The sequence below is a fragment of the Lithobates pipiens genome, unplaced genomic scaffold (assembly GCF_037356315.1).
Source record: "Lithobates pipiens isolate NorthernLeopardFrog02 unplaced genomic scaffold, aLitPip1_a1.2 Scaffold_18, whole genome shotgun sequence".
NCBI lineage: Eukaryota > Metazoa > Chordata > Amphibia > Anura > Ranidae > Lithobates > Lithobates pipiens.
In genome coordinates, this window is record NW_027507758.1 from 255,166,755 (window position 1) to 255,187,917 (window position 21,163).

Genomic DNA, 21,163 nt, shown 5'->3' on the forward strand with positions numbered 1-21,163 from the left:
TCCGATCGTGCCATATTTCTATTACAAGGGATGTATACATTCCTTGTAATAGGAATAAAAGTAATCACATTTTTTTTTAAGTGTCAAACTAAAAAAATAAAAGTAAAATTAACAATAAAAAAAAAAAAAATGAAAGCGCCCCTGTCCCCGTGAGCTCGTACGCAAAAGCGAACGCATTCGTAAGTCCCGCCCACATATGAAAACGGTGTGCAAACCACACATGTGAGGTATCGCCGCGAACGTTAGAGCGAGAGCAATAACTCTAGCACCAGTCCTACTCTGTATCGCAAAACATGTAACCAGTAAAAAAATTTAAAGCATCGCCTATGGGGATTTTTAAATAGTTTGCCGCCATTCCACGAGCGCGTGCAATTTTTGTTTCTTTTAAGCATGAAACTGTTTTTTTTCTGTAAAAACGTGTTGGAAAAATTGATGCGCAAATACCGTGTGAGATAAAAAGTTGCAACAACCGCCATTGTATTCTCTAGGGTCTTTGCTAAAAATATATGTATATTGTTTGGGGGTTCTATGTAATTTTCTAGCAAAAAAATTATGAATTTACATGTAGGAGAGAAATGTCAGAATTGGCCTTAATGCGAAGTGGTTAAACATTGTTCGTTCGACAACTAATACAATGTTTTATGCCAGATGCAGGTTAACCACATTTGTTCATGCCTATTTTTATTACATTGTTGTCTAGATGTGTTTGAAACTATAATGAAATGACAACTTGATTCAGTGTAAGGAGAGGACACATCTGGACGCAGGAGCAGGAGTGTGGGACACCATAACATCCTTGTTATGGTGTCCTATGCAGGTGCTCCAGTGGCTATTAGGGGTCTCTCCATGTGTGAAACTTGCACAAAACAGATAAGTATTCCAGCTTTTAAAAGTGAAAAAATCATGTCTTCAGCTTGGAACTCTGCCAAAACAGACAATTGGACGACGCTTCCAAGCAATGTTTCATATTACTATTTCTTTCCTAACATATCTGTCTGCTAAGTATACCTTTTTTGTATTCACATAGGGGAGAAAAGAATAGGGACATCTGAGGACACCAGTAACCCCACACCGAATGAAGAAAGGCAACTCACCACACAACATGAGGATGTGGATGCAGAGGTTCAGGGATCGCTGGGTGAAGTGGTCGAAATGGTGTCGACAACAGTTCAGTGTCTGAGACCACAGCTTCAGGTAATAGATGGATGCCTGCATATTTATAATACATGGTGTGTTTTATTTTATTTTTATTTGCAGTTAATGTGGATTTTGTGGAAGAAGAACTCACTTCAGCAGTGCAAGTGCACAAATACTCATCAGTGAGATCATGATGTGCAATCGTGTTTTGAAAAAGATGAAACAAAACATCCATGATGTTAAAAAAAAACTGAGCAACATCATCGATATTTTAGGCAAAATCTCAACGAAAAAAACATTTTAAAGTTGATGTTATTTTGTACATGTTTTTACAGTTTTAAATGAATTGCACAGCCAAATTTTGAAGATGCACACAGTGGGGGTTATTTACTAAAGGAAAATCTGAAAGTGCACTTGGAAGTAAAGTCGCTGTAGATCTGAGGGGGACATGCAAGGAAAATAAAAAACAGCATTTTAGCTTGCACATGATTGGAGGATAAAATCAGCAGAGCTTCCACTCATTTAAGATCTACCCCTTAGATTTAGAGCAACTGCACTTCCAAGTGCACTTGCAGTGCAAAGTGGAGTTGCCTTTCGTAAATAACCCCCAGTGTGTCAACATGTGCTATCTGCCATCATGGGATATCAATGTATGCGTTTTGTGGGTGCAACCCCTTCCTCCAAACTAAAGTAGGTGACAGGAAGGGGTTGCACCCCCGAAACATGTCCATTTATCCCCCATGATGGGAGCTAGCACATGTTGACACACTGGGGCTTATTTCAAAAGGGCAAAATCACTTTGCCGTACAAGTGCAATGCAAGTGCACTTGTAGGGCAAAGTGGATTGAAGAAAATATTGTTTTATTTTTAAGGTGCCGTTCCATTTTGGCTTATAGGATGTACTGTATATAATGCACAACTTGATGCCACGTTATGTTTATTACTTTTATTAGTAAAGGAACTTAAAATCTGACGAGGGAGTGGTAAAAACAGATTTAATATAACTGTAATACGAAAAAAAAACAGATGGCATTATAAAATAAGTATCTGGGACATGGTCAGCTGCAGCTGACTTTAGCTTCCTCTTTGACATTTTCTAATTATTTCCTTTCTTTTTATTTATCTGTAACCCAAAGTTTAGTGTTTGGCATTAAAGCAGTACTGCTACTAAAATATAGGAATTGATTACTGTATTGATTTGAATTCTTTTTTTGTTTTAATGTCGAAAAAATATTATATTCAGATCATTAAAAAAGAGAAACATGCTTATAAAAGAATATTTTTGCATGTTTTGTATTTCCCAAAAATATCCAAACCCTTGTGTCTGGAGACACATGAATCTGGATAATAAATACAGACATATAACTTAGTAATTGATTAAATTGAGCAAACACATCCTGTAAGTTAAATTAATTTACTGTCATTTACTGTCATCATAAAGTTCTAGCATTCTTTAAACTTAAACCATTGAACCAGAATTCCTCATCAAGGTTCACATACCTGTTTAACTGTAACTCCTATCTATCACACAAGGACACCTTATCTTTAGCAATGTTAGAACATTGAAGCAGTGTTTTTTATATAGCTGGTATCATATATTCTGCTGGACAAGTTGCTCACTGACTTTACAGTAAATTGTTATTATTATCACTGTACTATCATTGAAATACAATTGTGAATCCGATGCAAAAATTCTGTCTCTGTGAAACAACATTTTCATTGATGCTATTGCCCAACAGTTGTTTGTTACCATTGCTGTTTCTCCATATATTTTTAATGATATTTTTTTTACTTTTTGGAAATGTTTTTATTAATTTTTTTTTTTTTAATTTAATGTTTTTAAACTATTTAAAGTGTTTGTCACCCCAACAGTTTGTATTCCTGATTTGTGCCTACTGTACCATGAAAAGATATCCTCTCTTTGTATTGCTTCTTTTGCAAACTCCCTGGTTTTCCTGCCCCTGACCACACTAAGCAGGAGAACGCTGTGGTCAGTTCTCTAGGTATTATGGGAACTCAGTATGTCCTCCAATGATCAGACTTGTCCTGACAACCCCCTCCCACAGCACAGCCTATCATTCAGAAGCTCAGTGTGTTGCTGTTTCTCCTCCCCTAGCTCTAATGCAGCTGAGAACAGAGGGAATGTGATCACTTATAAAAAACATTATAAATACCTTTTTTTTTATATCTATACACCAGTGTTTTGCCTTTCATTTCTATTTCAAACTAAATGGTTTGTTTTACAAAGTGATTGTTTACAATCACTTTAAAGGATAAGTTCACCTTTTTTTTTCTTTTAAATTACAGCTCCCCTATTAAAATGAACGTACTTTTTTTGCAAAAATAAAACAGCTTTCCATGTATTCTACACACCCTTACCTCACTGCCTTCATGGATGTTTAAAAATACAGACTTTAGGTCATAACACAGGCACAAGTAGACCAGCTGAGGGTAGATGATGCAAGGTGTGCGCTAATGAGATCAGCTGGTCAACTCCTTCCTGTGTCATGAAAGCCACTCACATATTAAAAGCACAAAGATCGCATTGGGTATAATAACACTACGAGATGACATCAGGTACTCTCTCCTTAAGTGATAGACTGTGAAGGTCTCACCAGCTCTGGACACCCCAGACGAGCCTTCGTGTCTCCTTCCTGACAGCACCAGCGGTGATAGGTACATGTTTCCACATAATTGTGGAAAGCAAGGAAAGTCTTCTGAATAAAATTTTGGTAGCTAGGTACGTGCAGGTAGTCGGCAGAAAAAGCCCCAGGGACCTACATGGGGGGCTGGGGTCACTTAGGGAGTGTTCCATCCCCCCCCCATTCCTTTTTGCTGGGGAGATTTGCTGTGTCTATAATGCTGTGTGCTGAACAGCCCAGGGTACCTACTGCTGCTGCTGAAGGAGGAGAGACTGATACCAAACAGTGCCCGGGTTACATACAAGATAGGCTCTGTAGGTTTGTTTTTAAGTTGAGTTTGTATGTAAGTTGGAACAGGTAAATCTTTTAAGTGTAACTCTATCCTGAAAAAAAAAAATGTAATTGTGGCTTAGGGAAGGGTACTATAATGTTTGTTTTGCTGTCTGTGGTCCTGTTCAGAAGAACAGAAGAACTTTCTGTCCCTGTGACAATTGGATTTTGAAAATTTCGGGTTGTTGTGTAAAGGATAATGCTTCAGTGAAGACACCTTTTTGTCATGATATCCCTTACAGGAGTGAATTTCCCTTCCTAGGGGTAGATTTCCTCTTACTTCCTGTTGTTTCTCTGCGTTCGTAAGTCAGATGTTTGTAACTTGGGGACTGCAGAATCAGAGACCCAGAGGCAGAATTCAGCAATTCTAGCCAGACCTGGAATAAAATGTCCAAGAATCCTTGCTTGAGAAGTGAGCACAGGTATAGGGAGGAGAGCCTTTCCCTAGCCACTGGAAGATCACTGGAACACTGAAAATAACATCTACCCTTATGAGCTCTTTAACCACCGGCCTTTGTCTGTGCTCTCCAACACTACAAAATATGGGTCCCATCTTTGGCAGGACTTTGTCACCATGTTTACTGGCCAGTGATTAGGTAGGATCAGAGCACTAGTTAGTCTAAGTGATTGTCCGAGATGCAGGATACTTTGTTAAGTTGAAATGTCTATTGCACATGTTAAGCAATCTATTGTACTTGTGCTCTAACTTTTATTTTCTTACAGGGCTTTGCAGCTCGATAAAGCCCAAATATGATCTCATTCAGTGTCATTCGGGTACTGGTAAGTAATGGGTTTTTACTAGTGCAGGGCAGTAGGGACCCAAAACATCTTCTTTATTATTATTTTTTCTAAACCTAATCTTTTATACCTACACAAAAAAAGGATCTGTGGGTTATCAGCCAAACTTTATAAACTGAGCTAATACAGTTTTCTACTAACTGATGTCTGTAAAATAGGCAAAGCAATGTGTCTACATTGCTTAAAAGAGAAGTGCAGGTTTTGAAACAAAAACAAAAAACATTCATACTTACCTGGGTGGATGCAGCATTGATCCGATACTGCATCTGTCTCCCGCTACCTCTACACCGAGAACTGAGCGAAAAAAGACCACTGATTGTTCATTTCTCAGTCTCCAGTAAGCAAAAAGGCCAGTGGCTGATAATCACTGGCACTCTGCTCTGTCCCTCCAGTACTCACTGGGGCACTGGGCTGTGCCGAGGGCGGAAGAAGCTGGCTCAGGCTTTAAGCAGCTGCCTCTTAGGCATCTGGATGGATCCCGACATTCAAGTCAGGATCCTTCCAGAGTCTGTACTGGCTGGATGATGTCAGCTGACAGCCAGCTTTAGCTGTTGGCTAAATACGGTCACAGGAGTGCAGAATGAAGTGCACTCCTTTGACCTACCGGAGAATTAGGGCCAAATGAACTTTGGCTCTACTTCTTCAAGTATGAAGCGAGATAAAATTCAATGAAGTGATCCTGCATTTGCTGCAGTGATTAATAAAATATGAACCGTCTTTTGATTTTTGAAGTGAACATAGGATTTCCACATCACTCTACTTGACACTTTAGATAGTCGGGTCCAATATGTGGTACCCAAGAGATACCATGTTATCCAGATACTACTTGAAGTATTAACTATGACAGAGGTTTAATGTTTTGAGCTCCCTTTAAGTTTGGCATGCCTAATTCCCCATCAGTAATTCACCCAGAGTGGGAACTTTTAATATTCTAGCCAAAAGCAATCAGGATAATGAGCTGTAAATAGTTTTTTTTTTTAATAGCTTAAAGCTAACAGATATAAAGCAAACAAATTAATGCAGCTCTGCTTCAGTAACATATAATTTAATGTATTTTTTCAGATTTTTTCCTCTAGGTGAGAATTAGGTGTACCTACTAGTCCAACCTCCTGGGATAGCCCTGTCACATATCCCAGGGGGCTGCAGGAGTAGGGACTCACATCGGCCAGTGGGCGGGGATGAGTGTCGAGAGCCAGCTGCAAGAACCCAGAAGAGACAGCCAGCTGATCATGTATAAAGGCCAGATAACAGCATGGGATCTGGCATGTGGCAGCAGATTTCACCAGGACAATGCTGGATTTACTGGGCAGATGTATGTTTTCTGATGAGAACCCTGCATAACTATTAAGAGGAGAGAAGAAAAAAAGCCCACAGGGGGGTGAAGTTCCTCTTTAGGGCTCTAGTTCAAGGGTTCCTATTATCCACTTGTCATTATAGCACAAAAAATAGTTTATACTGTACTTTTAACAGTTTTTCCATGCATAAAATATTTTAGCATAGGGGACATAAGCTGGACACTGGTATTTCATTTAAATGTATTCCTAATTAGTTAAAAGGGATTTAAAGCCCCTTTGTGCACACCAAATGCTTCTGCAAACCCATATATTACCTGGTACATGTAGCAGTGATATCATCACTGTGCTTCACATAGCTTTTGCATTGAGCAGAGCTGTGGGAGGGGCCTAGTAAATCCTTCCACTACAGGCTGCCTGCAGAGACGTACAGAGGGGCGGATACAAGACCAGTCACTGTTCAAGAAGAGAGATTAGTGGTCTTTATTTCAGGAAACTCATTCACAGAGTAGATATGTTTTATGCTGCATAAATTTGGAAAGGAAAACACAAAGAAACTCCAAGATTCAAGACTAGAAAATATATGTCTGTGGTATTTGAAGATTATTTGTTTAGCCCAAGTTTCAGCTTCAAGTTTTAGTATGCATTACATTTCCTAGCTATTACAGTTTTGGAGCGGTGAAACTGTCCTTTGCAAATCATTTTCAGCTATTGATTCCTTCTGTGTTTTCCCTGATTGAAAAAGTTAGTGGTGATTCCCACAGGGAGTAAGAGCAGGAAAGTATGATTTGGTTCCTACGGCACAGCTTGCCGCACAAACGAAATTACCAAGGCTCACAATAAAATTCACTTCTATCTTTCAGTCTCTTTGACTTTTTCTATAAATAAAATGATATCCAATGGTCAGCCCTGCATGGTTCCAGAAGCTCCCACGGGCCACTGGAAGCCTCTGAATGTTGGCAGTGCTCTTACTTGAATTTCTGATCATGGTGCTGATGGAACAACAATGATGTTTAATTGTGTAGAGCGCACATTATTATGTAGAGGAGGGGTCTTCAAACGTTCTAAACAAAAGGTCGGTTTATTAACCTGCAGACATTAGAGGGGCCAGATTGTGGGCAGTAAGAGTAGAAAATGTCCTGGCATCTGTAACAGTGAAAGGAATAGTGCCCCATCATTGGTGTCAGTGGGAGGAATAGTACCCCATGATTGCTGTCAGTGGGAGGAATAGTGCTCCATTAATGGTGTCAGTGGGAGAAATAGTGTCCCATCATTGATGTCAGTGGGAGAAATAGTGTCTCACCCATCATTGGAGCACAGGTGTGTCAGGAGGAAGGTGTTTCTCCTGCTGTGATTCTGAAGCTTCTCCATGTGATCTGTGTGAGAGGGGAGTGTGTTGGTGAAATCTCTCCCAGCCCTCCTGGCCCCTTTTTTGGGAAACCATGGAGGCCAGCGAGCCTCTCCTTCTGGAAGCTCACAGCCATCTCCTGGGCCGTCAGGTGACTTGCATGCCCCTGTATAAGCCATGGCTGGTGATCTCTCTGCCCCTGGTGAGGATGAAGGCTAGGAGGCCATTTGGGAGTGAGTGGTGGCCGCGTTTAAAGCCCTGAATAGGGAGAGAGACAAGCTCTACAGCGTTTGCAAAGGCAGCGTGAAGGCTTGAACCACGGATCAATGGATTCAGAAATCCAACTGGCTAAGGTCCGGTTGGAACACCAGGAGACCATTGTGTCCATGATGGAAGGAACATATGGGCCTTTCAAGGAGAAGTTCAGCAATGATCAAAGGTTTACAAGTATGGCAAAGGTGGAGGTGGAGGAGGAGACCCCCAGTTCTAACCCCCTGCCCCCTCAGGGAGAGGTAAGCAGCCCCATGCCTTCCCAGGAATCAAGAGGCATGCTGAGGACCATCCAGGCAATGGCGTCTCCTATGGAGGATCAGCTGGCATTTGGTGATGAGAATATAACTGATGATGTGCCTGATAATGTCAAGCCCCAAAGAGGGGAAACAACTGTTTTTGTGCCATCTAGCACCACGAGTAATGCTGAAAGTGTGCCCAGTGATAATCAAGTCGCTAATCCCATGTGTAGCAATGCTTTACCTTCTGATGCTGCAGTGCAGCAAAAGTTGCATTTAAAAAATGACATTCCTGCAAAGGAACTACAAGTGTCAGCCCAGCCTGTTAACCCTCCTTTAGCTGAGTCCAAAGCTGTTTGCCCCACAGATGCTGAAGACTCTACAGCACAACTTCAGGAGACAGCTGGTATTGCAGCAGAAAATGTGACTATTCCTGATGGGAAATTGAATGTGTGTGTGACTGATAGCAATCGTCCCAGCACAAGTGTGATGGACAATCGTCCCAGCTCAGTCCAAGGAACTAATAATAATATACAGACTACGGTGGCATCAGTGTGGGGCCTTGGCCCTGATAAGCCTACATTTGCTGAGGTGGTACGCTGTGCTCCTGGTAACTCCACTTCCAAGCAGGTTTTCCCCCAACAAGCTTCCTCTTTGTGCATCCCAGGATCTGGTCTTAGGTCTCTGGCTTCTGCTGGGGGTCTGAGATGAAATGTAGTCATTCTTAAATGGGAAGGTGGTGCAATACTTCCAGCATGACGTGCAGAGTTGGATATGATTTTGGGGATGGGTTTTGGGGCAAACGACCTGTATGCCCTAATACATGTAACTGGGAGCCGAGAGTATACTATTACCCTGTTTCCCTGAAAATAAGACCTAGCGTGATTGTCCGTGTCTTCCCCTCCTAAGTCTAACTTAAAGGAGGCCCCCCACCAGGACTGGTAGAGAGTACTAAAAAGGGTGCGTCTTCTTCCTCTATAAAAAAATACTTCTGTGAAGACTTCAAAGAAAAAAGCAAGAGATAAGAGCATCTCTGAAGATGACCTGCAGTACCTGGAGGAGAGAAGGAAGGTTGGGCGGTGGAAGAGGCAGGCGGTGAGGACAGAACGGGGTCTTCTAATTTAGATATTGCCTCATTTGGAGCTTCTTCTGAGAAAAGTTCTGATTCAGAAATTGAGTTGAAGGCGGCCTTAAGAAAGAGAGGGGCTTCTGGTGATGAGCAGCAGAGGGGAGCTAAGAAGCAATCCACCAAATAACCCAAATGGCGGTTCCCCCTCCGTTAAAAGTGGTGACAATAAATATCACCAGCATTAAGTCAGTAAGAGCTCGTTCTATGGCCTTCTTTTTGTTCAGCCAATTAGATGCTGACATTTTATTTTTGCAAGAGACTAGGCTCACCTCCTTGGCAGATATTCATATGGCTAAGAGAGAGTGGAGGTATGGTCAACCTTACTGGACTCTTGCGGCCGAGCCTTACGGCGGTGTGGCAGCGTTGTTTATAACTGGCATGGTAACTGTCCGGCAGGTTATTGAGGTGGAGATTGTGAGATGTATGGTCTCAGACGTCCTAGTGGGAGGGCAGGACCTGCGTCTAATTAATGTTTATGAGCAGCACACAAAGTAGAACAGGAAATGCCTTTTTACAAGGATCAAGCCATTTACATACTGACAAGTGGTCTTTGGAGGTGACTTTAATACAGTAACTAGGCCCAAGGACAGGAATGACTTCAAGGACAGGCTGGGCTATGATAGCGTTTTTTAAAATAGTATGGTCAGGTATGCTGGTCTTGTGGATGTGCACATTAAGCACCTCCCACATGACACCGGGTTCACCTTTCATCGAGGTAGTAGTCAGAGTAGGATAGATTTTTTTTTAAGAATACCTCTGCTTTCTCGCCCCCAGGGGTGCAGGCAGTAGAGTTCTCTGATCACTGTATGCTTCTGTGGTCCTGAATGCTTCAGATGCCCCTCAGAGGGGCAGGAGCATCTGGAGATTGAATTTGACACTTCTCAAGGAAGAACATGTTAGACAATCCTTTGAGGAATACTTTCAGGCACAGGTGACCATTCTCGCAAGGCTGAGTAGTGGGAGTTGTCCAAAAAGAGGATCACTGGATTCTTCAGGGGTCTAGCCAATAGAAAACAGTTTAATAAATACATGACCTACCAACGTTTACGGAGGAAGCTGGATATTCTTGTCTTGAGAGGAGCAGATCCTGGGGCATTCTCCAAAGTACCAATATGACTGGCATGCCTCTTTGGTTCTGGAGAGGGACAATGGGAATTACCACTCGCTTGACTCTTATCAGAACTGCAAACAAGGTGTAGCTGTTAAAACAGTCATTGGCCTTAAGGATAGTACAGATTCCTTGACAAAGTCCAGGTCAGGGATCCTGGAGGTTGTGAGGTCCTTTTATGCTGACCTTCTTGGGAGCAAAGAGCTTGACTGTGACAGGATGGAAAGCTTTTTGGACTCTACTCCACGTCTAAATGATGAAGATGTTCCACTGATGAATTTGACAGAGGAGATCACAGTTGAAGAGGTGATGAGGGCAATTGAACAGCTTGCCATCAAAAAGTGGACCGGGTGGCTTGACGGCTGAGTTTTACAAAGCCTTTAAGTCTATTCTGGCCCCATATTTGGTAGAAGTTTTTAACAGTTGCCTTGCTGAGGGGGTGCTTTCCCCTTCCATGAAGCACTCGGCTGTGATTCTTCTTTCAAAAGGTAAAGATCCTTCGATAATTAAGAATTGGTGCCCCACCAGCCTTCTCAATGTTAATAGAAAGGTGCTGGCAAATACATTTTTTTGGCACCTATCGTCAGTAGCAGAGTCTTTGCTTTCTCATCATCAGCACTGTTCGGACCAGGGTAGGAGCACCTTCACAGCAGTTTTAGCTGTCCGGGAGGCCTTGGAGTGGTGCAGGGCTGCAGGCTAGGGAAAGTGTTTGCTGACAAGGCTTTTGATCATGTTACCCATGAGTACCTCTGGTTGCTCCTTAGTAAGTTTGGTCTGCCGGGTGGTTTTGTCGATTGGTTTAAAGTCTTGTATAAGGGGGCAAAAAACTTTGCTCTTGTTAATGGTTGGGTTGGGCAGTCCTTTGACGTTGGCTCTGGAGTGCATCAGGGTTGTCCCCGAAGTCCCCTGCTCTATGTGTTTGCAATTGACCCCTTCATCAAGAGGCTAGAGAGCAGCATGTTGTGTGGGGTACCAGTGGGGCTCCCGGGTGAGCCGCCATTGAGGTTTGTTGCCTATGCGTATGATGTGTCGATGATTGTCACTGGGACTGATGAAGCGGAGGAGGTAGTATCTCTGACATCACATTACTCTGAAGCATTAGGCTCCAAGATCAATCAGGAAAAAAGTGAAGTTTTCTGGATGGGAAAGGAAGGTGAGGGGTTTGATCACCCGGACACCTTTCCAGTGCCCCAGGAAAAAATTAAGATACTAGGCATTGAATTTGGACCTGCTGATTATAGCCTCAAAAACTGGGAAGGCAGACTGGAAATTGCCAATACTACGGTGGTCAGCTGGAAGAGATGGAAGTTATCTCTGAGGGAAAGGGTTGATCTGATTAAGACTTACCTGATTTTGATCTTCTTGTATGTCAGCTTTGTCTGCATCTTGCCAGTGTCTCTCTATGCTAGGGTAAGAAGTGTGTTCTTTCAGATGCTGTGGGGGAACATACGGAACCCCATCAAGAGGAATGTCACCTATCGATCCAGGAGGGAGGGTGGCTTAGGTATGGTCAACTCAGTTCTTTTCTTTTCTGTGCTTTTTCTCAAGTTTAACATTGGTAATATGCCTGCAGTGGAACCTCCTGGATGGGTAGGCATATTTAGATCTTGGTTTAGGCCTTTTCTATGACTATGGTAGGAAGGTGGCCAAGTGAAGAATCTCAGGGGTCACGTGGTCAGCTACCAGCCTTTGCCGCTTCATGGCTGAACTTACTACGGCAGTAGCGATTGTCGGCTGAAGATCTCAGATCGGTTCTGAGGAAAGTTGTTGGGAGTTGAGTCTTGAGCGAAATCTTTCATGACCCACTGGCCTTAAGGGATTGCCCAGGCCCAGTTTTGAGGGCATGGTTAAGACTGATTCATTTGGATAGAGACCCCCTTAAATTTAGGGATCTGGCTTGGTTGTGCTTCCATGGGAGGCTCAATGTTTGGGGGAATTTGAAAGTCCGCAGTGATATGGATCGTAGCTGCCCTCAGTAGGAGTGTGCAGGTGAGGAGGAGACTATGGACCATTTTCTGCATCATTGCCCTTTTAACATATAGGTGTACAAACAGGTGGGGCGGGCCCTCTGTGCTCCTGGTGGAGTTTTTTGTTTGGATACACTTTTTTAGTCAGCCGAGTAGTCCGTTATTTCACCTGGAATGCACGGTGTCAGGTCTGCACTCGGCATGAAGTCCTTCCTGTTGAGGTGGTGGTGTTTGACATTTTGCATGAGGTGAGGAAGATTTGAGTGCTTGAGAGAGACAAGCGGAGTCAGGGGGCTTGGTTTAAGGCGTGGAGGGGTTTCAAGCCTCCCTGACTGCCAGGAGCCTATTTCCCGGATGTGGCTGTCTGTCGCTTATCACCCTGGATTATAATTTTTTTGATTAAATTTTGATAAATGGCTGCGTACATAGGTGATGGGTTGTGCCTCTTAGGCCCTCTCTGCTGCTTTATGTAAATAGCTTTCTAAAAATGTTTTGGTAGTGGACTATGTATATATTCTGAACACGGATGTGTATTCCTTTGATTTCTGTTGAAGTTTTGTTCTATGGTTTTGTTTTTTACTGTTGTATAAAATGGGTTTCTTGATTATTTTCAATAAGAGATCAATAGTGTCCCATTATTGGTGTCAGTGGGAGGAATAGTGTCCCATCATTGGTGTCAATGGGAGGAATAGTACCCTGTGAGTGGTGTCAGTGGGAGGGATAGTGTCCCATCATTGGTATCAGTGGGAGGAATAGTGTCCCATCATTGGTGTCAGTGGGAGGAATAGTGTCCGTCATTGGTATCAGTGGGAGGAATAGAGTCCCATGATTGGTGTTAGTGGAAGGAAGAGTACCCCATCATTGGTGTCAGTGGGAGGAATAGTACCCCATGATGGGTGTCAGTGAAAGAAATAGTGTCCCATGTTTGGTTTTAGTGGGAGGAATAGTGTCCCAGAAAAAGACAACTTCTCCTGCGCTCTGGTGTCTCGGTCTTCAAAGTGGAATAGTGTCCCATCATTGGTGTCAGTGGGAGGAATAGTACCCCACAGGGCTGGACTGAGACAAAAATTTGGCCCTGGACTTCATCCAGACCAGCCCACTTTAATTTTGTAAACAAGCACAAAAACAGTATATAAAACTATACGCAATTGTGCAAAAAAAAAACATAAGTAGCATAACATAAGGAGTCCTCACTAACCTCTTTTATTATTTCACTTATTCTCCTCTGTATTTTTTTCATCTTTCTCACATCACTGCGTAAAGTTGAGGGCGAGCCGTGCAACCATTACTCTATCACTGAAACCGGCCCACTGAGCCATCGGCCTACCGGGAAACTCCCTGTAGTCCCAATGGGCAGTACATGCCTGGTACCCCATGAACAATAGTGACCCAAGGGCTCGATAAAGACAAGCAAATGACAGCAATCCAGCCCCTAGGCTGCAGTTTGGAGAGCACTGATGTAGAGCACAGCAGTAGCAACATATTGATGGAGCATGAGTGTTATCATTTGTTTGAGTCCAGAAGGTTAAACAGCAGTTTTTTTTTCTAATTGGGCCATCTATATGATCTTTTGTTAAAATGGACCTAGCATCAGATACAGTGTATTTTTCATATTTAGCACACGTGTGCTAAACATCACATCTGACATATGTCTGACACAGATCGGTCTCCTGCTGCAGTCTCTGCTCTTGTGACTTGCTGCAAAGATAAAAATATTGCTGTTTGATCACCAGGGACCAGAAGACTGAATAAATTCTTCCTCCTCCAAACAACGGACTGATGGCGTCATCTAAGTCGAGGCAAATACTTGTAAAGTTACAGAAAGGTCCACTGTAATTTTGTTATTGTACTGTATGTAATGGCTTGGTCATTATGTCTGAGAACATTTGTAAACTGACCGTGCTCCTTTTGATTGTTTTACTTCATTCAGCCAAAACATTGCGTTATTCCTCTAGGTTTTGAGCACTGAGTTACTTGTCAGAGCACAAATTACATATCTTAGTATATTGTGTATCTTTCATACAGTATGGCAGTGCTTATATTTAAAGCGGTATTAAAACCAAAAATGTAAAACATTGCAGCTTACAAAACATTAGATTTGATGGCTGTATTTGTTTTTTAGACCTCTGTATTCACCAAGTGATCTGGCCAGTAACATAGCTCCCAACTGTCCCTAATTTGGAGGGACTGTCTCTGATTTGGAGCAATGTCACTCTTACCCTCATTCCTACTCATTTGTCCCTCATTTTGGTCTGATCTATATAGATCAGGGAAATGCAATTAGCGGACCTCCAGCTGTTGCAGAACTACAAGTCCCATGATGCATAGGAAGACTCTGACAACCACAAGCATGACACCCAGAGGCAGAGGCATGATGGGACTTGTAGTTTTGCAACAGCTGGAGGTCCGCTAATTGCATATCCCTGATATAGATGTATATAAAATTGACTTTTTATCTTTCAAAAAGTGTTTTCCAGCACTAAACCTTTGATCTGATTTCTAAATTGCTGCATTTCTAAATTCCAAAAGCCAAAATAAAGGAATATTAGTGGTAAAAAAAGCACTTGTGGGTTTAACCAATCTTATTTTTTTTGTACAATTCTCCTTTAAGGGGGTGTGGCAAGGGGTGTGTCCTATACCTGCATACTTTTGCTGATAGGTGTCCCTCATTCCCATCTCAAAATGTTTGGAGTAAAAGTTATGCAGTAATACACTTCCTGTATTAAACAAGCAAGATATCATTTTCTGTCATCCATGGGTTGCAGGAAAGAAAATCGCTTGATTCCCCCATCAACACATTCAGTGCCTGTGGAGAGCCTTCCCTACCAGCAGAACACAATGATCACTGCTAGCGGCAATAGCAATAGCCGCTGGCAGTAATCACATGCAAAAACCAGACAGGCTTGTTGTCCTGAAGTTGATCGACTTCAGCACAAGCAGCCTGCCCATAGATGGATCAAATATCGGGCGGTCCCTGCTGAACAAGCTGACATTTGATCCATTTATGGCCGTCTTTAGAGGGCCCCTACTCTGGATAAAGGAGCACAGGGAGCACATATCTGGGTGGAGGAGAGTTTACGCAGATTTACATACACTAACAAATGTAAGCCAAACTCTAGCTCACACATTATAAGCAAATACAGCAACAGTTTTTTTTTTCCTTTTGGAATAAAAGTTTTACAAAAAACGCCAATCATTGTAAGCACCCCTGCCAGTGTTTAACAGTTTGTCTCAACCTTCTAAATGCTATGTCTGCAAGATAGCATTTTCTGTAGAAAAACCGTAGACTTATAGCCAGGATTACTATGTGAAAATAAAAGAAAGAAAGCCTAAAAAGGTAAAACAAATGCAGCCATGACATCAGCCAGTCAAATTCATCCAACCCAATTTCGCTCATCCATGTCTTTATGGGCCTTGCTTTGTGCACTGGTCCAAATCAATTGGTGGAGGGGGGATTATGGTGTGGGATTATGCACACTCAAAATTTAATTACTGACGGGACTTTAACGAGTCATACCCCAAAGGTATAAATTAAGAAAATGTATTATTCCAAAACAAATATGTTGCATACAATTAAAAACATGCTTTCATGTATATTTACCAACAGTGAAAGAGCATACATATACAATATTGAAACAATCAGGGCTGGAAAACTTCCATCAACATGGGTAATCTGTGCTACTTTTCTCTACGCGTTTCTTTACTGTGGGGTATGGGGTTGTTTTTAAGAGGTAGAGGTTGGGCTTGGTCCCTTAGTTCCAGTATTGCCATGTACACACGACCGGACTTTCCGCCAGACTAGGTCCGACGGTCTTCTCAACGGACTTTCGGCGGAGTTCCGAATTAACGGACTTGCCCACACACGAACGGGCTAAGTCCGTTCGAAAGTCCATTCGTTTTAAATGTGATGATGTAAGATGGGACTAAAAAAGGAAGTTCAATAGCCAGTAGCCAATAGCTTCCCTTGCATCATATTTGGTCTGTCTGACCAGCACACAGATGAACGGTTTTCCCGATAGGAATTAAGTCCATTGGACAGATTTGAAACAGGTTCTATTTCTAGGTCCGTCAGATTTTTTAAATGAAAAAATATTGGATCGGAATGTCTGAAAGACTGATTCCGTCAGACCTAGTCTGCTGGAAAGTCCGGTCATGTGTACGCAGCATAAAGGGAACCCTAATGCCCCATACACACGATTGGACTTTCCAACAACAAAATTGGGGATTTTTGTTTGCAGATTGTTGGCTCCAAAGTGTCTTGCATACACACGGTCACACAAATGTTGGCCAACAATTATGAACATGGGAACGTGGTGACGTACAAGACATACATGGTATCTCCATTACGAACGCTAGTCATATCTCCGGCTCGTACTTGATTCCGAGCATGCGTGGACTTTTGTCCGACGGACTTGTGTACATGCGATCAGAAAGTCTGCCAACAAACATTTGTTGGCGGGAAATTTGAGAACCTGCTAGCCAACATTTGTTGGCAGAAAGTCCAACAACAAATGTTCGATGGAGCATACACACGGTCGGACTTTCCGACAACAAGCTTGTGTTTTTTGTTGGAAAATCCGATCGTATGTACGGGGCATTAAAGTGTCAGCATACCAGGACATTTTGGACAATTTTATGCTCCCAGCTTTGTGGGAACAGTTTGGGGATGGCACCTTCCTGTTCCAACATGACTGTGCACCAGTGCACAAAGCAAAGTCCATAAAGACATGGATGAGTGAGTTTGTGGTGGAGGATCTTGACTGACCTGACTTCAACGGAGACTTAAAACGGAGACTGTGAGACAGGCCTTCTCATCCACATCAGTGCCCGACCTCACAAATGAGCTTCTGGAAGAATGCTCAAATATTCCCATAGACACACTCCTAAACCTTGTGGACAGTCTTGCCAGATTAATTGAAGCTGTTATAGCTGCAAAGGATGGGCCAACTCAATATTGAACCCTATGGACTAAGGCTGGATTCACACCTATGCATTTTTAGTGCATTTTGCAGATTTGCACTGCAGTCCATTTACCATGGTTTCCTATGAAACACGTTCTGTAGTGCAAATCTGCAAAATGCAAAAAGCACTAAAAATGCATAGGTGTGAATCTAGCCTAAGACTGGGATGCCATTAAAGTTCATGTGCGTGTAAAGGCAGGCATCCCAATACTTTTGGTAATATAGTGTATATGTTGTTCAATATTTCATATTTATTTGACAAAATATAAATAAAAAATTAAAAAAGAATCATTCTTCAACACAACAAATACATTTAAAAATACATACAAAATATAAATCATTCCTTTTAATGATGCTGAATTGGCAAATGCAATGTATTTCTGTAAAATACATGCACCTAGCTTTTTATTTTTTAATTGAGCAATGCATGATAAAAGAATCCAAACAGAAGAGCATGTGATGTGCAACACTGACTGATAACTAGCGTCTTCTTGCATGGCATAACAATTGTCACATATGTAGTCCTCCCCTGGGTCTGCTGCGTCTCTCAGTTACTGTATGTTAGGAGCCCTTTGCCTACAGTAGAGAGCTAGTAACCTTATTAGTTAAGTGTTCTTTCCATCGCTCGCTCTCGCTATGCCAGCACTATTCCCAATGGATGGTACCCAATCAAAAAAAAGCAGACTGAAGAATCAGAGCTCTCATCTCTCTAACAGCAGAGCATCACGTCACCTGAGAAACAGCAAAATACAGGCTCTGGGAGGGAGCTGTGTCTTTCGCTAAGCCATGAACACTTGATGAAGGACCAGGATGGCTCAATTTTTCCTCATTCTGCATATGGGTCGTTCAGCAAGTTGCTGCCATCCAGCATTTAGCATGTCTCTGCTTTTAATGAATGATTAAAAGTCTTGACTTCTCACTGCAGGCTGCTGCAGTAATTGGTGCAGAATGAATGGATCAGGATAAAAGATTCAGGAACTCGTGGCTGTTTGAGCCTGTCATTTACTGATCTTCCCTCCCGTCTAGTGTACATTGTGTTCACATTGGGTTCAAAAGGGGGGAAAAACGGATGCGGTGACTAAGCAAGTGCCTGTCTGTGGATCTTTTTTTTTTACTGGGTGCTTCCAATTGAAGAAAATGGTCAACAAAGACATGAATGGATTCCCAGTCAAGAAGTGTTCTGCCTTTCAATTCTTTAAAAAAAGGGTAAGACTGCATGCTCAATAAGGAAATAACAATTATGCTCTGCCTAGGCAATGGATAAATAGATGCATGCAAAAAAAAAAAAAAGATAACCAGTGAAGCAGGGAATATGCATAAGGAGCTGACTGCGCAGGGATTGTGCTACTAGCATCTGCAGAACGCTTCCATTGATAAAATCAATCTAGTGCTGGAACTGCATGAGATCATATGCATTGGAATATGGAACTAGGTGCAACGTAGGCCAAGTCTGCTCTCATCAGTAGAGACACTCAAGCTATTCCTCATTGTCTCCTCTGTATTTTGCAACAGTTCTATAGTCATACCGTTCGGTTATGCTATAATAGGTCATTCATCAATACAAAAAAGTACTCTCGGGTTATATCAATGCATTGCATAGTGTTTGTTCATCATCTGACCAAATGTTTTTTAATGAAACAGTTTGCATTATTTCGTCATCTATATAGCACAGAGGATTACAAAATACAGAGAACCACTCCGCCCTAGATTAATAATATTCATGGAAATACACAATTCAAGTGTCCGTTATCTCAAATGTACTATAATATGCATACAGGCTAAAAAAAAGTGGGTCATGTACAGTCCGGGCAAAGATGATTTAAGTTTAAAGGAAAACCTTGGGGAATCAGTGTAGGATTTCTCATTTAGCATCCTGCATTGACGGATGACAAATTATTCTTAAATTGTACATTTTTAATAAACCCCTTATTAAATGAGCATTTCAAATTAGGATTGTCCTGAGTGTTAGATTATGACCAAATATATGTAGACATTAAGGTACTTGTTGCTAGCATTATTTAAATTGTGACTGATAGGTCTTCTGTGAATGTCAATGGACCACGTAGATGTATCATGGGCCATATGGTTCATACAATGGACCATAAACGTAGATATGTCATTTACAGTCCATACAATGGACCATACACGTAGATATATAATTTACAGTCCATACAATGGACCATACACATAGATATATCATTTACAGTTCATACACGTAGATGTATCATGGACTATACAGTTCATACAATGGACCATACACGTAGATATATCCTTTACAGTCCATACAATGGCCCATACATGTAGATATATCATTTACAGTTCATACAATGAACCATACATGTAGATATATCATTTACAGTCCATACAATGGACCATACACGTAGATGTATCATGGACCATACAGTTCATACAATGGACCATACACGTAGATGTATCATGGACCATACAGTTCATACAATGGACCATACACGTAGATGTATCATGGACCATACAGTTCATACAATGGACCATACACATAGATATATCATTTTCTATCCATACAATGGACCATACACATAGATGTATCATGGACCATACAGTTCATACAATAGACCATACATGTAGATATATAATTTACAGTTCATACAATGGACCATGCATGTAGATATATCATTTACAGTCCATACAATGGACCATACACATAGATATATCATTTACAGTTCATACAACGGACCATACACATAGATATATCATTTACTATCCATACAATGGACCATACACATAGATGCATCATGGACCATACACGTAGATATATTATTTACAGTCCATACAATGGACCATGCATGTATATATATAATTTACAGTCCATACAATGGACCATACACGTAGATATATCATTTACAGTCCATACAATGGACCATACACGTAAATATATCATTTACAGTTCATACAATGGACCATACATGTAGATATATCATTTACAGTCCACACAATGGAACATACAGGTCATTTTAAGTACAATACTCATAATTATATTTAAAATAATGTACATACTATAGATAATCCAGAATATATGGAAACATTTATATATAGTTGGTACACATAAAGGTGTATGGTGCATCAATGCATCTGAAAGACACATCAGGTCATATTTCATAAAGAGCTAACTAACACTATTAACCTGGAAATACAGTACAAGTCTGTTTGTTGTTCTATTGTTATGTACGATGGCAGAAAAATTCACTCTGACATCAGGTATTGTAGGTTTTTTTGTATGTGATGCTCAGGCTGTGCCAGACACTACTATTTTAATTTATACACAGATTTACATGTTCACTAAAACATAATGTATACCTGTCATGAGGAATGTACAGGGATTTCCATTGTTAGCCTCCTTTTGAAAATGCTTGCTTAGTTTTATACCTTGAAGAGGCATGCTCAAATAGAGAGTCAGAAAAAGTGTTGGAATTTCTAATCTCTATACCTGTCCTGGATTAGTGACAGACAGCATTGAAAGCAAATAGGTTTTTACAAGATAATGTTTACTTTGCAAGAGAATTTTCCATTAGCTTAGTGAATAAAGAGAAACTGCTGACTTCCATCAACCAATTATGTGCAAGCAAAAATGCAATTTGTTTATTTTTTTGCGTGGGATTGGGTAATTTTTTTCACCACCTTCACTAAGCAATTGGAACATTTCCTTAAAAAGTGAACAGCCTACTTGTTGTTAGTAAATCAACCTCAAAGCATCAGCAGGACAACCAGGCAACTAACATTTTCAAAAGCAGAAATCAGAAATGGCAGTTTGCATATTTCAGAATATTTACGTGCAGCCTGAATTTTGAAGAACAGTACAATAAAAATTGTCTCTACTTATTATGACATTTTTGTGTTGTATCATGTGTAATGATGTCATTGTGCTTGCCAGTCTCCTGGGTTTCCCAAGATACCTTTGTCATTTGG

At 41.3% G+C, this 21,163-nt stretch overlaps 1 protein-coding gene across 1 annotated transcript in view; it reads left to right on the top strand.

Annotated features, from left to right (window-relative positions):
* The first annotated feature begins 17,984 nt into the window (after positions 1-17,984).
* The window catches only part of SGK1 (serum/glucocorticoid regulated kinase 1), a 225,147-nt gene continuing 221,968 nt past the window's right edge, over positions 17,985-21,163 (top strand). Inside the window, exon 1 of the mRNA XM_077486816.1 lies at positions 17,985-18,427. Within this exon, the coding sequence (XP_077342942.1) occupies positions 18,359-18,427 (69 nt within the window). The 5' untranslated portion in view covers positions 17,985-18,358. The remainder of the gene's footprint in view (positions 18,428-21,163) is intronic.